We start from the raw sequence: 16,575 nt of genomic DNA on the forward strand, positions 1-16,575 counted from the left end.
GAGGGCTTGGGATCATTGATCCAGCACAGCACAGCACAGCAGAGCCCTTCTAGGGAAGTTCATAGTCAGAGGACTTCTTCCAGGTGAGGAGCCCTGGAAGGAGTTCTTGTTGCAGAGGCTTCGTGCCAGGGTGCCTCAGTCAGGAGGCCCTTGGCAACCTTCGACCAGATGGATCTTTACAAAGATGCGCCGAGTTGGTTTGAGCAGGAGACTGGAGGACCGCTTCGCTGTGAGTTTGCTTCGTTCTTGGGAGCTCTTACGGCGTGGCCTGGAGCAGCGACAGCCGATGTGCACGGAAGAGCGCCTACGGCAGCCCCTCGTCTGGAACCCCATGGTTAGCACTTAGAGAGGCCACTTGGTTGGTAGTCGACCTCATGTTTCCTGGGGTCCCAGGTGACTGGCTAGAGTTCACAAGTTTGTCAGAGGAGGTACAGGGTTTCCAGCTGCAGGGCATGAGAGGGGTGCAGAGCATGTGTCAGGACATCTCAGAGTCAGTTCTTACTGAGTGGCTCACGCCTCTCGAGCCAGTAGCACCCCGGTGGATGGGAGCCTTCACACGATTGGAGGTTCTCATTTCAGTCAGGGCCCGCTCAAAGACTGTCCCAACCCTGTTCTTCGAGCTTCAAGGTGGGGGACGATTACAACAAGTTGCAGTAGAGGCCCCGCAGGTAGCAGAGTGCTGTTTTCAGAGGGTCCGAGTTGTGGGCATCTGTGGGAGGACTTGCGTCATAGACCCTGACCCAGCAGCTCTTGAGACTGGACACTAGAGGCTATGGGCTTGGGAGTGCTGTCCACTGGCACGAGTACAATGGGATCCTGGTGAGTGGCTATGGAGGGACCCCTTCTCTTTTGCAGACCACCCAGGAGTCCCCTTCTTTCAGTACACTGTTCAGCTTGGACGTCATATACTTGCAGCACAGAGAGAGGCCCGCCCCGCACGTCATTGGCAGGAGGAGGGCCTCACAGTCGAGTTCTTGGCAACCTTTTGGCAGAGGCTATGGGACTCCAGACAGCCGAGGCGCGTCACTTTGTTCCAGTGGCTGGTTGCACACAGAGCTACAGCAGTAGGGAGCTGGCTTGTGCATAGTGGTCTCTCGGCCGCATGTGCAGCCTGTGACCAGTTGGTGAAGAGTCAGCGTCATTGTCTTTGGGACTGTCCCCCGGCCCAGCAGGTGTGGCTACGAGTTCTTCGGCTGATGCCTACTCTCTCCACGACTAGACAGTACACTTGGGGGGCAGCGGCTTGGTCCACTCTCACGGGCCCGGCACTTCAGTTTGAGCTATCTTCCACCAACAGGATGATAGTGATACAGGGGGGACGTCCTACACTCCAGCCTGCCTACAGAGCTTACTCCACAGGAGTGGTGCAGTGAGAGAGAGGAGTGTTGGGAGCTCATCAATGGCCTGACACTGTGGTTCATCTGGCGGGCCCGCTGTTCCCACATTTTTGAGGCCCGCTCTGTGCCGCCAGCAGAGACTGTTCGTGACTTTTGGCTAGAGCTGATCCATACTCTCAGAGGAGAGCTTGAGGGACTTCAGGGCAGCTCCGACCGCATGTGGGAGCGCCGCGAGGCTTTCCTTCGACTTTGGCGCCCTGGGCCTTTCTATACCATTGTCCAGGGTGTGCTCAGATGGCACTACCGACCACATGTGTGGCTCTTCCCTCCTCCCATCCCCTGATTTAGCCTCATTGTACATATGTTGTTCTTTCATTGGGAGAGTCTCCCCATCATGTTTGTTGTAGCACTCTCTTGCAGAGGTGGTTGTAGCCCTACGGGCAGCTTTCATTAACTAAAAGAAGGATCTTTTTCTCGGAGAAAAAAAAAATGGTGAAGATCTAGTTTTACACTTCCACAAAATCCTTTCCTTCTTTCCTTGCGTTAGTGAATGCTTTGTACTTCAATGAATGTTCCTTTTATGTTCCCCTGAAGAGAGGGGTTGAGAGAATGCAATAGAGATGTGTAGAGGGAGAGAGAAAGAGAGAAGAAGAGAGCGACACCCGATGGGGTCCCAACCAACCCTCTCAAGGGCCCCCCACACCGTTACCGATGTGGTATTTGATTTAGATTGCGTAAATGGAATGTATACACAATGCAATACCTCAATGCAGACTCTAATGACTTGACATCGACAAATCACCACGATAACTCCTCGGGAAGAGGCACCTCCGGGGCTGATTTGATGCACCTTTGGATCCTTCTCGATGTGGGATTGCGGATGGCCACCAGGGGTAGACTTGGGGCTGATTTGCGCTCCCGATGTGAGAGGAATAAAGGGGCGAATGATGGCTGCAAAAACACTGATTTGCGACGAAAAACGCAGCAGATCTCTCGCATGGAGCAGGGCTGAAAACGCAGATCTCAATGACGGCGATGGTGGGTAGCAATGTAAGCACTCGATGCCGGCGAGGGAATGGCCGAGAGGAGGCTCGATGGGCTGCCGAAGTACCGAACCGCAACCGTGAAGGTTAGATCTCACCCGCACCGCGACGGCGATGGGCTGAAAACTAAAAACGGTGGCTGTTGTGCAGGGCTAAAAACACCAAGGGCTGAATTCAGAAAACGCTATTTTCTCCTCTTCAAAAATGCTGGCTGAATTGCAGTCCCTGAGAGAATGAGAATAGCGTTAGCTCCTTGGGTGCCTTTATAGGGAAAGAATAGGCCTTAAGTAATTATTAGGCCTTAGGTAGGGCAAGTGTCCACCAGTTTTCCCAACAAATAAATCATAAAATAATTTATTAAAAATTGGTCCAAACTTTGTGAGATTGTCGCACATCTGTCCACTTGGGAATCCGATCGACACGCAGTCTGGCACTTCGGATTCGTCTAACCTAGAACTACATGCTCGTCATGCCAGATGCCCACCGCAGTGTAATAACATCTGTCAAAACGCGTATACAAACCATTTATGCAAGAGGGTTCCAAACTGGAAAACCTAATCTAATGGATTTGTCCGGGCATGCAGGTCCTGCGAATAGGCTCACAAAATTGCCAGTACTAATCCTCCTAGGATTCTAGACATCCCTATCTAGGAAGAAGGGAAAAATTGGCTCTGGAAGTCGATGAAGTATGTCCACGTGGCACACAGAGCCATGTGCACGTGACATCCCCTCCTGCTTAAGGTGAGGTACGGGTACCGATCTGCATGGCCTCCTTGTATGAGGCTAGCAAATCCGGGTAATCGATGAAGAATTCCTCCTCCACCCACACCGCTTCATGTTCGCTCGATCTTTGAATTTGAGGAATATTGTCTCGCATCTTTCTTATTGCCAAACTGAAATGGAAGCATTCGAAAACACTTCGACTTGGTAACTTTGACTGGAACAATGATCTCCAGTGGTTCTTCTTTTGGATTGCTCCTTGGAAGTCCACCCTTATGGTGGCAACCCGATAGGTCCACTTTGGAAACTCGTTGTGCCTCCTGTGGACGTTCCAAAGGAACGGCCACGTGAGGTCTCGTCTTCTGGAATTTGACCATCCTTGACTTGAGTGCCCTCAAATCCACACAAAATTGAAATGAGTTTGATTTCTTACGAACAAAGAGAAATGGTAAACCAAAAGACCGTACCTTGGGAGGACAAAGCCTCCTAAATGAGAAATCACCTGGTTTTGGCTTCTCTTTATCCAATGGAGATAAATTTTTACCTACATGTTCTTCGTTATGCAATTTGTCGAAGACAATGTCCATAGGTCGATGGGGAGGGTGTGTAGGGGAATCATGATCCTGGGAAAACACCAAATTGACCTTAACAAAACCTTCACTATACCTGTCAGGAATACCCAAGTTCCTTGATGTGGGGTTGACATAGATGATTGTTGCTTGGGCTCCTCGACGTAGCTCTCTGTTTGCCTGGATATGAGAGATGAGAGGGAGAGAGAAAATACCACTCTCGCCTCGAATGAGAACAAGCTACGACACATTATCTTTGATGAGAAACGTGAGCTTCTCCCAATTGATAATGGGTTTGAACATACGAAACCACTTAATACCCAAAATGATATCACATCCTGCAAGTTTAGAGACTACAAAACAACGAGTGAATTGGGTTTGTTGAATGATCAACTTGACATCATCACATTCTTGAAAAATCGAAGCGTTCATACCTTCAGAGAACCCCTGCACCGGGAGGGTGGGGATGGGCTAAGTCTGAAGACGTGTACATTTCACAAGAGATTCACTTATGACATCTTGAGAACGTCCAGAATCAAACAACACAATGACCTTTTGACCACTAACATGTCCATAACATTTTATGAGTTCATCCTCTTCGAAAGTCCCTTCCTGCTTAGCTTCTTGCTTTACCACACTCATAGCATTCACTTCAGGGGTAGCATCAGAAGTTGACACAGTAGAGCTTTCCTTGTTAGATTCTTTCTTATGACATTTCCTTTTCATGTGACCGACTACATGACAATGAAAACACCTATGTTCCTTTGCATACAATGCTTGTTCTTCTTCACTTAATTGACCACCTAAAACTCCTTGGGCAATCTTTTCATCGGGTGTGAGTTGAGGTTTATCAGATTTTCCTTTACCATTATCCTTAGAGTTATTGCCCTTAGATGAGATCGAGATGGAGAATTAGATTGAGAAGAAGAACCGAGAGAGTTCTTTTTATGGCTACCATTCCCAATAGAATCCTTGTCCTTTTCCTTAGACGAATCATGAGAGGAAGAAGTACCATTACCTGAGGCCGTCTTGTTGTGCTTCATCTCTTGGAGTTGAGCCAAGCAGATTGCTTCTTGCAATGTCTTTGGATCACCGGCCTCCACGTCAAACTTGATCGAATGGTATAATCCAAAGAGAAAAGCCTCTAACCTCTCCTCATCCGATTTTTGCAATTGTCCACCTGGCTGTGACACACGGTTGGCATACGACATCACCGGTTTACCTTGTTGAGACAAAGCCCGAAAATCCTCCTTCAAACGCTTCAAGTATTGTGGAGGGAGGAAGCGAGTCTTGAGATCCTCCGCGAACTCCTCCCAACTAAGTTCGAGAGGGGAACGAGGTAGGACTCGGCATGGGCGGTTGTATAGGCCACCTCTTGCTTCTCCATCCGTTCATCCTTCCAAGTGATGGCATCACCCGTGAGATGCATGGAAGCCAAGAGAACCTTGTTATTTTCAGACTTTCTAACAAACCGCAAAATAGGATGTAAATTGATGCAACCACGAGTAAATGACAATAGCATCCATCTTACCATCATACTTACTAAACGCGATCTTCTCCAGAATTGAATCATTGGTCGTCCGTGTAGCAATGGTTGCCTCCTAGATGGTCTTGGCAAGCTTTTCATGATCGGGCTTTGAAGATGGGGGATCGGGTCGCACCGCCAAGGTGGTGATGAGATAACCCATGGGATCCCTTTCCAGCCTACGAGCCTCGGCTTCGGCCGCCAATCGACGCTCCTCACGCTCCGCCGCTTCCACACGCTCTCGTCGCCGAGCTTCGTCTTGCCGCATCATCATCTCCATCATCATGCGCATCATAGCATCCATGGGATTTGATGGCGAAGGTGGAGGAGTTGGGGGAGGGCTTGGACGATCCATAGGTGGCTCTTGCTCGCCTTCTTGATTTGTGGAGGTATTCATACCGCTACAAGTCTTGACCATGCAAGGATTTCTCCTCTTGGTTCAAGGAAGGTCGCAGACTAATCTTCGGGAGACTATCTACCCCCTCGTCGGCGCACCCCGCATGCAACAACCGGTATACAATTGGTTGCTATTTTCCGACGCTCAAGGCACACGGCTCTACGCACAATGCAAGCCTACTGTTCCAAGAGTGGGAGGAGTATACACCGAAGGGCTACCAACACAACCAAAAAACACAAGAGAGAAAAAAAACCTGTTGTGGATTAGCGGATTAGTGCAAAATCTTCAAAGCTTGATACCAATGTCAGATGCAACAGAATTAAAATGGTGAAGATTTAGTTTTACACTCATAGTTACCCGGAACGCGGAACGGGAACGGCGACGGGATCCCCGCGGAACGGGGGAACGGCTAGGGGTCCGGAACAGGAACGGCGCGGAACGGGAGGTATAAAAAACACCCAAATAGTGCATTTTTTAGCTCCTTGTGTTTAAATACAAGGAGTATTAGAGTGCTTTGACTTTAATACTCACAAAAAACTCGTTTTGAAGACCATTCAACCTTGCTATGACTAGATGATGAGAGAGAGAGAGAGACTCGAGAGAGTGAGAGGGAGAGGGAGAGATTTGAGAGAGTGGGAGGGAGAGGAAGAGAGCTTGAAGGCCTAAAGCCTTGAGCCTTGAGAAAGAGAGTCTTGAGAGGGAGAGATCTTGAGAGTGTGAGAGGGAGAGAGCTTGAGCCTTGAGGATTAGCTTGTGGAGAGAAAGGGGGAGGGGGTGCATTTTATGAGTCCTTGAGGCCTTGCACACTTCAAAAAGAAGCCCAAACATTTACTTCAATTTTTTCAATTTTTGCCAAATTTGTTTGTAGCCATTGGCCGTTCCAAGGGAATTCCGGAACGTTCCGGAACGGCCGTTCCGGTTTGCACTGGCCACCCGAAACGTCAGACGTTCCGGGACGTTTCGGAACATTCGAGAAGGGAAATGCCCCCCGGAACGCCGGAACGGGAGCTAGGGGGCGTTCCCCGGTAACTATGTTTACACTTCCACAAAATCCTTTCCTTCTTTCCTTGCGTTAGTGAATGCTTTGTACTTCAATGAATGTTCCCTTGAGGGGTTGAGAGAATGCGATAGAGATGTGTAGAGGGGGGGAGAGAGAGAGAAGAAGAGAGCGACACCCGATGGGGTCCCAGCCAACCCTCTCAAGGGCCCCCCACACCGTTACCGATGTGGTATTTGCTTTAGATTGCGTAAATGGAATGTATACACAATGCAATACCTCAATGCAGACTCTAATGACTTGACGACGACCAAATCACCGCGGTAATTGCTCGGGAAGAGGCACCTCCGGGGCTGATTTGATGCACCTTTGGATCCTTCTCGATGTGGGATTGCGGATGGCCACCAAGGGTAGATTTGGGGTTGATTTGCGCTCCCGATGTGAGAGGAATAAAGGGGCGAATGATGGCTGCAAAAACGCAGCAGATCTCTAACGTAGAGCAGGGCTGAAAACGCAGATCTGGATGGCGGCGATGATGGGCAGCAATGTGAGCACTCGATGCCGGCGAGGGAATGGCCGAGAGGAGGCTCAATGGGCTGCCGAAGTACCAGACCGCAACCGTGAAGGTTAGATCTCACCCGCACCGTGACGGCGATGGGCTGAAAACTGAAAACGGTGGCTGTTGTGCAGGGCTGAAAACACCAAGGGCTGAATTCTGAAAACGCTGGTTGCTCCTCTTCAAAAACGCTGGCTGAATTGCAGTCCCTGAGAGAATGAGAATAGATCTAGCTCCTTGGGTGCCTTTATAGGGAAAAAATAGGCCTTAAGTAATTATTAGGCCTTAGGTACGGCAAGTGTCCACCAGTTTTCCCAACAAATAAATCATAACATGATTTATTAAAAATTGGTCCAAACTTGCTGAGATTGTCACACATCTGCCAACCTGGGAATCCGATCGACGCGCAGTCTGGCACTTCGGATTCCTCTAACCTAGAACTACATGCTCGTCATGCCAGATGCCCACCGTAGTGTAATAACATTTGTCAAAACACGTATACAAACCATTTATGCAAGAGGGTTCCAAACTGGAAAACCTGATATGATGGATTTGTCCAAGCATGTAGGTCGAGCGCACAGGCTCACAAAATTGCCAGTACTAATCCTCCTAGGATTCTAGACATCCCTATCTAAGAAGAAGGGGAAAACTGGCTCTGGAAGCCGATGAAGTATGTCCACGTGGCACACAGAGCCATGTGCACGTGAGAGAAATCTCGAAGAACATTGGCATGCGGTTGCAGTTCTCGTCCTCGTTCCACCCACAGACAGGCAAGCAATCTGAGAGATCCAATTCAGTGGTTTTGGATTTTTTTTGAAGTCTTATATTTCGGATCAGAAGACTCAATGGGAAAAAAGAATTAGTATAAAAAGAAATACCAAAAGGAGGCGTCAGACTTTGGGGCCAATATCTCTGGGCATGGAAGTACGTCGGGCCATGTCGTTTCCCTCGGTTGTGATTAAAATAAAGTAATTTTCAGTTTTCTCACGTGTCGTGCCAGATTCTTGACTTGTGGTGTCCAAGTCTGTTACAACCCATCTCCCATATCCCTAAAAAAATGATCACCTACTTCATCGTTAAGATTTCCATCATGAGCATCATAGAAACCTCGCCTTTCCCCTAAGACGAACACAACTCATCAACTGCTTCAAGGAAAACAGATTGTCTCCACATAAATTTGTCGGACCACATGTTGACTTAGGCCTTCTTCCTTTCTCATTCTATAGTAACGAATCTTTCTTGAGTCCCCCTTGCCAAAATTTGTGGATTGTTTGTCTTCCACTGATTTTCCGCCGTATCAAGATCCTTTGCCAGAATGAACTTTAAAAGCTCTGGATTATTTACCTACTTCTTCATCATAAGACTCAAAGAAAACATCCTCTGCAAGCTCCTTCTCTTCGGTGTCGTTCCCGAGCTCTGCTTCATTATTGTTCTAGATGCACTAGCCCCAAAGATTGGCACCCCGTCTCGGTGTATCCATATGATTATGCTTCGCAAAGTACAATGTCCCACTCCCGAGGGTACTCCTTCTCTCAACGCTCCCAAGCCAAACCTTAGGAGAAATGAAGCCCTGGGCACATTATAAAGGCCCTTGGCCTAAAGCAATTACATGAAAAGCTCCGTTCGGAAAGCAATGGCCCCAAAATCTCTGTATCAAAAGTATGCTCCCATTGGGGACTGGTTCGTAAATCGTAAAAAATATGTACGTTGGTCAGTAAAACGCGAAAATTTCATATGGTATGCCAAATCATCAGCCTCCACGAGATTTGGATTCTTTATTTATTTTAAGAGGTTTTAGATCCCTTGGTTCAATGTTTGTAAGTTGGGTTAGGGTTATTTTATTAACCCTTACTCATTTTGGTCCTCTTGGCCTGAAATTCCAAGTTGAAGAGAGAGAGAGAGAGAGAGAGAGAGAGAGAGAGAGAGAGAGAGAAACCAAACATGAGACAGGAAGGCCAAGTTCCTTCCCTAGAAGCGTTGGCACTCAAGACGAGCGTCCCCAAAAGGTATTTCTTTTATATTGCAAAAGATGGCCAATACAAGTTGTTGTCACAAGTGCTCAAGGCCTTCTTGATCTTAGTCATCTTCAAGAAAGCTCAAAGCCTTGGTCATCTTCACAAATGCTCAAAGAGAGATCGCCCAAAAACTGATGATCATTACAAATGCCCTCAAGACGTCTTTATATAGGTACTAGCCTAGTCTTTTGGGTGTAAGGTGGAGCAAAATGAACGTTGTGTTTTTCTCAAGATTAATGATCTTTATTGCTCAAGGTTCCTTTTAGTTCTTAGGGAAAGAGAGAGCTTTCCGTCTTATGGAGAGGTGCTATGATCACGAAGAAAGTGAGTGGATATTGTGCATGCAAGTGAATGAGACTGAGAGAAGGAGAGAGAAGAGATACGACACCCGAGAGTTGTAAAACCCTCCTCCGAAGGCCCCACTCTCGTCGGCGAGAGTGGTCTACTTTGATTGCACAAAGGTGTACAATGCGTATGCAATGGACTGATGCAACTTGGACTATGCCGATGACGACGACGGTGGTGACGACGACGACTTGATGGCTGAAATCTGAGATCTAATCGCTGAATTTCGGGATTGTTTGGTGGCTGAAAATGACTGTTTTGGCTGCGTTTTTATGGCTGAAAATGGGGGAACGTCTGCAACCAACTTGGGGGCTGATCTGCTACTGTGTCTCAGGCTGAAAACTGTGTGTATCTGATGCGGTAAGGGGCTGAAACTGAAAACGCTGATGAGTCCTGCTGCTAGCCAAAAACGCTAGGCTGATCTGAATCTGCAACTCAAAAACGCTGATGGGCTGATGTGAAAAAACGCTAGCAATGCTGAGGAATCTACTGGCGATCACAGGGATCTGCAAACACTAGGGTGCTGTTGTTGATGGTGATAGCGTGCTGTGGAAGGGAGTGCCAATGATGGGGTGAGCATGCAAAAACGCTAGAGGGTCATGAGGGGGAGTACTGCTGAGAAGTTGCCTGTTGAGCAGGAAGCTCCTACTGCCTCTTCTGCCAGAAAGTGCTAACTTGGGTTTGCTTATCTATTAACTTAGCAAAATTGCCCTACCTACTTTTGTTGGAAAGTCACTTAAAAATAATAAGTGAAAATAACCAAAAATAGGAAAATAGGCTAAATGCACTGGAAAATTCCCCTGACTGAATCTGATGGATCCTGAAGGGAATACTGATGATCATGTTGTGTGCAACCGGAGGATATGCATCTATGCTAAGTGACTGGGCATGCACGGTCTACGAATAGACTCACAAAAGTGCGAAATCACTGCTTATCTAGACTGGCTGGACTGACTGAACCCTGCTGTGGTGTAGCTTGTCTTGAATCTGATGGATCTTGAAGGGAATACTGATGATCATGTTGTGTGCAACCGGAGGATATGCATCTATGCTAAGTGACTCGGCATGCACGGTCTACGAATAGACTCACAAAAGTGCCATATCACTACTAATCTAGACTGACTGGACTGATTGAACCCTGCTGTGGTGTAGCTTGTCCACGGACACATAGGGTTGGGATGTTTCACGTGACATTGGGTGTGCCCTTGACCTTTAGCTTTTTAATTGTCCAACCTTTGGCTTTTCATTTGTCCGACCTTTAGCTATTCAATTGTCGGACCTTTGGCTTTTTTAGTATCCAATCCCTTGGCTTATAAAACGAAGGGCACCGCACTTGATTTCTGTTATGTGCCTCACTTTAGGACTGATTTGTGACAATACTTCCTAGGTCTATGATGAAGCTTCCGACAAAGAGCAAAGCATCCAAACCTTGAGCAGAACAGACTTTGGAAAGGTTAGATCAACACTAGTATGTTGTCACGATTTTTGAAATTGTTTTATTAGTGGGTATCTAGCGGAGATTCTCTCAAACACAAAGTCAAATAGAAATAGAAAACTCAAGCACACGAGGAGGAATGGGGTAGGCCCTATTGCGGCAGGCAATGGAGCATGGTCAACATTTGGCACCCAAGGCGGAGTCACAAACGGTCCACCAAGAGAGGCTCGCATGAGCAGCCGGCTAGGAAGTGAGCGTGCGGCAGAGAGGGGAGGGCTTCTATCTTTTTTTCTAAAGGTTGGTTGCATGGCGGTAGCAATCTTGATGCTCGCCCGCATGGCTTAGGCGAATCACTCTGTCTGGTTTTGAAAGTGCCTGGTTCGAGAGTGCGGCACTATATGAAAATTTTGTGAGGATTTTGATTCACATCGAGTGGCTATGAAAGAGATCTCATCAGATTCTCTTTAATAAATTTAAAAAGCTACCACTATGTGGCTTGCAAATGTTAATTCGAACAAAATGTTAAATGTCAAAGTCGACAATGCGGCAACGTCGAGTTAGGGGGAGAATGCACAAGTTATGTACATATACATATATGTGTGTATATATATACACACACACATATATATATATATATATATGTGTGTGTGTGTGTGTGTGTGTGTGTGTGTGTGTGTAAGGGAAACTTTTCTTGAGGATTCTCGGGAACCACATGAAGAGAGTTTTTCCAGGGCACTCACGAACTCAGATGAGTAGGACCAAAATTTTATTTCACGAGGGAATGAAGCTGCAATACCAATGCTCCTACCTGTAATTGATGATCAACAATTGGCGGAGCAGGTTGCACAAGGGATATGGCAGTATCTAATGATGCCTAATGCTTTATGGGATCTGATGTTACCCTTTGATATAGGGGAATTTCTCCTAGCTTTTGATCCAGGCAGAGAGGGTTATATGCATAGTCCAAAGCAATTGATGGATATGTTATTTGATCAGGGTGGTGTATATATATATATATATATATATATATATATATATATATATATATATATATATATATATATATATATATATATATATATATATATATATATATATATATATATATATATATAGAGAGAGAGAGAGAGAGAGAGAGAGAGTTTGTTGAGCCAACCAACATGGCAATGAATTAGATGATTAGTATAGATGCCTTTATATATTAATTTGGGGAATACCTAGGGTGGTCCCATTATTTATTATTTCTTTTAAGGAATTATGTTACTTAAATGACATGATTCTGGGTAGGGCAATTTTCTAGGGTGAAGTACTTAAGGTCGTAAACTTTAACACCCCCTCTACAGCTCGTAGGAGATATCTAGGAAGACCAAGTCAATGAAGAAGCTACCATGGACACCACAGTAGTACATTTGCTACAAGATAGACCTCGGATTTGCTTGTCACCTGAAAAGAACACCATCTTGAGCACCGGTTGCCTCATAGAAAGTTGACCTTGACCAAACTACATCCAAGAATCCCCATTCGTGAATTATGCACACATGAAATCCAAGATTTTACAAGATAATGAACTTTGGAACACACCCTATCCATAATCCGTCCAACAACAATATTGTATGCACTACATCCATAGTGTTTTATAAATGTCATATTGGTTCCTTGCCAGATGCAATGTGCTCTAGACTCCGACACACCGGTTCAAGCACCGATGAAGTGAACTTCGACACAGATTGGAATCAAGTATTGGGAGCTCTGATTGCCCCTCCCTACCGGTCAGATGCCTCTCTGGCTGAAGCATGTTGCGGCAACCGCAATCAAGCTAAAAATCGAGACCCAAGGCCATTGTGGCCGCCACTACATGTGCCATGCCGTCGAACCACCATCATTGCTATCATCATCAAGCTTGCCTTTTCCTTTTTTCCTTTCTTGAAACTGCAACCTTGCCTCGAGAGTTGCAAGCGTAATGCCCTCACCACCAGCTCGTCCTTCTCATGCAACTCCGTGGACAATCAATGCACTTTCCGTAACCAATGGTTGATGCAAACCTTCACAAGAGGCCAAGCTTCGGGGGAACAACACTAGAGTCCTCATAATGGAGGCCAAGACAAACCGATCTTCCCATAACTGCCCCAAAATCCTGCCCCAAGACTGCTCGAAACTCTGGTTCAGATCCCAGACTGCTATTCAAAACGCTATAGAAGAAACACTGGCCCCTGGGAGTCTCCTCGCACAGTATTTCAAAACGCTAGGAAAAACGCCGACCCTCTGAGGCTTTCCAAGCGCCTCGCTCTTCTTCTTTTCCTCTTCACCACCCGCAGTTCTCCCCTCGTGATCAATGGGCACACAGCTTTGATACCATGTCAAAGTCGACGACGTGGAAGCATAGAGTTGGGGAGAAAATGCAAGAGAGAGAGCAGTAGAAGGAATGAGAAGGGGCTGGCATGGTAGCAATGGTCTTAAAGTTGTACCGAGATTGGATTTACCAAGATTTATTAGACTAAATTTATATGGAGCTCTAAATTCTTTTGGTATGAACTGTGCATCTCAAGTGAATGGCTGTTCTTGGATTGCTCAATTAGTGGCTGACTCTAATCATTAAAAATTACTCCTTCCATCCAAATTTGAACAAACAGGCTTCTTGTATTCATACCCAATTGCTTGTATCTGAGCATAAAGCCGTGTATTGCTTCTCCAAGTTGTCCAAGTGCAAGTAAACCCACACAAGCGTTGTCCATCCGCAGGGCACCCTTGGCAGAAAAAAGGCCTTCTGGCCAGTGAATGTGCTTGTGACTGTGAACAAATCCAGCAGAAAATGTTCCTAGTTACAAACTAATCCAATCCTACGAGAGTTCCCACCTACCCACTGGTTTAAAGCAGGCAGAGCTTGAGCAAACTCGATACCCAAATGGCACATCTCTGTGCAGGGAAGCCCTACATACTTACAGACATGCTTTGAAAAAGCAAGTTGTTCGATTAGGACATTTGTAAAAGACCATCAACCTTCCTTGGTTGTTTGGGATTAGCTTTTGTTTGGAAGAAGCAGAATGAGACAAAAGCTCCTTCTTTGATGAATTCACAACAATGTTTGGGATTAGCTTCTCCGAAGCAGAATAAGAGGAAAGCTATGATGCTGACTGCAACTGCTACTGCAAAACAAATGATTCCGATCAAAGCTTTTAATGGAAGAAGATCACCAAAATCTAACCAAATGCAAAGGCATGCAAATTCACAAATGCGATTCAGTAGTGATAACAGGCCAAGTCGTACTGCTTTGACATGGAATAATATCTCACAGACAAACTCGATTTCAAAATTGGCACAAGCAGGATGTATTTCAAGGAAACAGGACATGCTGGAGAACAAGAATTGCAAAATGTACATTACTCACTACATGCGGTGGAATTCAAAAGCAAGTTACCGGGAGAATGACAACAGGGCGAGGAACGGAGATGGAGGTGCCGGAGGGGCAGTTTGGCAGGCACATTTGATGGTCATTGGGGGTGGTGGGTACTCTCCATGTGGCCAAATAGAGAGCTCTGGGGGGAGGATGGCTGCCGCCACTGCTGCAAAAGCTCTGTTGGTTGTGGGTGTGTTGATGAAGAGGGAGATTGGAGCAAGCCATGCCGGCTGCAGGGCAGCCCCAACTGCGCTCGAAAGAGGAAAGAATGTATTCTGTCGCCTACATTTCTTTTGGGATTGTTAAATCGATGTAGAGGCACGATACAAAGGCACCATGCAAAAGCTGCACCTACTCACATTCCCCAGGCCACCCGAGCCCTCATGAGCTAACACGACAACTGCCTGTTAGACCTCATTAGCTGCTGCCTCCATTCCACTTTCCAAAAACTAGGTAGATGACAAAGTGCACATTTTCTTTCTTCTCGGGCAAGCAATGAGTTCTAGCCGATTTAAATGGCCTGTACATTGCTTTTGCTTTGAGCACATGAGAGGTATTTTCCATCAAAAACGTAAAGGTCCCACCTTTAACTTGGAAGTGGGCACCTAGCAAAACCTTCTAGTTCTCAACTTCTCAACAATCGATTTCTATGGCCCTCCCAGACTTCATTCAATCGGAACGCCTCCGATTGAAGACGCGGAAGAGGACCTCATAGCCTTTAGAACCTCTGCAAGCAACCTATAATGGGCTCTACAAAAGTTGATGCTATAGGTTGACAAGGACGTCGTCACAAGCTTGAAGCAACATCATGCGCCACGTTCGCTCATAGACGTTCACTCCACATGAACGATCTGATCCACTCCCTTCATGCGCTCATTGTGTCTTATGCCTACTATAATGAAGGGCCACCTTATAAGGTACCGTTCACGCGCAATTAGGCCAAGGTTTTTCTTATGTGAGGCACAGTTGTCATTCTTAAAAACACTTAAAAACACGGCTCTCTTTGATCAACTATTTTTTTGCTATGGCTCACAAAGGCACATTAGGCAAAACTAGAAAGGCCTTTCTTCAACTTATTAAAGACTCAACGAAATCATGTCATTTATGCCTCTAAAGGCCTTATTAGTACCCAAGGGGCCAAGGTCGTTCTGTTTGACAAGTCTTTGGACTAAGTGACACACAAAATTAAATGTGGGGTGGTGAAGGGATCCACCATTCACAAGTCCATACACGAGATTCTATGCAATCACAATCGTAATCGTCTCATCAAAACTAAACCTGACCACAAATTAAACCTCCTAAACCTGGGCAGTGCATGTTGTCTTAGAATAAAACATCATAAAAAAGGGCTTGGATACGACAAATGTGCGCAGGTGAGTTGGTTAGCCCATGTGACCCAAGACTCGAGCTGTGAGGTGGTGGGTTCAAAATCGATTGGTGAGGGGCTGAATTTTTGCGTTGCTTGGATTCCTTTTTGCCTCGATTTTCATGATGCCCAGATCTAGCCTGCTCAAGATCCCGCCTCCCACTTCCGAGCCGTGGATCCCCTTAAACCCCCCACCCCCCCTCATTTAATTTTGTTTGTCACTTAGTCCCAAGGAGACAAGTGTCTCTATGGAGCTTAAAAGTCTTGTGAATGCATAGAAAGATATCCCATCCTTCTATCCAAAAGTCCAAAGGTGCATTCATTTTTTGGCATGCTAGACAAAGAAGGCTTTTAGAGAACAAATGAATAACCAATACATAGGATTTGATCCATGATATGAGATATTGATAAAGGGTCTTTTCATTTAAAGATTTTTTTTTAAATCAAATTATTTTATTCTTTTCTATGCTTATCAAGTCTATTTTTTTAATAAAAAATTAAAATATTTTTTTGCTATGATTTTTTCTCCAAGAAACTTATTGAAAAGGCTAAAAAAATTATAGAGTATCTTTTTTTTTTTGGTCAATCTCACAAGTAGGGGGTACCAGAGCTGGAGGAAAAAGAAAAAGAGGGGGAATCATGAGAGATCCAACGAAGTAGCACTGAAGAAAATGGTAATTGTCGGATGACGTGGCAAGTAGAATATTTGTGAGTAGGTGTAGGTCGGAGCGTGAGTAGGTGTCAAACGAGGCGACGAGGAGACGAAAAGGGGACTCAGCAGGTGAGAAAAGATGCGTAGTGCCTGCACAATAGAGGTGGACTACCAACTTTTTTAAATATAAAGTGCTGCCAATTGCAACAGCAGCGTGTCACTGG

At 46.0% G+C, this 16,575-nt stretch overlaps 1 protein-coding gene across 4 annotated transcripts in view; it reads right to left on the reverse strand.

Moving 5' to 3' along the window:
• The window catches only part of LOC147425295 (uncharacterized), a 52,867-nt gene extending 38,056 nt beyond the window's left edge, over positions 1-14,811 (reverse strand). The window contains exon 1 of one of the 4 annotated variants that reach the window (XR_015186387.1): positions 14,355-14,811. Coding sequence is in view for 2 of the 4 variants with exons in the window: in XM_086499711.1 (XP_086355837.1) it covers positions 14,355-14,558 (204 nt within the window). In the remaining 2 variants the exon portion in view is untranslated. Of the gene's footprint in view, positions 1-13,879; positions 13,902-13,936; positions 14,071-14,354 lie in introns of those variants that run through there. The other 3 variants (XM_086499711.1, XM_086499713.1, XM_086499712.1) reach the window with 3 other exon arrangements.
• Positions 14,812-16,575: the final 1,764 nt, after the last annotated feature.

The sequence above is a fragment of the Adiantum capillus-veneris genome, chromosome 25 (genome assembly GCF_014529385.1).
Source record: "Adiantum capillus-veneris isolate H3 chromosome 25, ASM1452938v2, whole genome shotgun sequence".
Classification (NCBI taxonomy): domain Eukaryota; kingdom Viridiplantae; phylum Streptophyta; class Polypodiopsida; order Polypodiales; family Pteridaceae; genus Adiantum; species Adiantum capillus-veneris.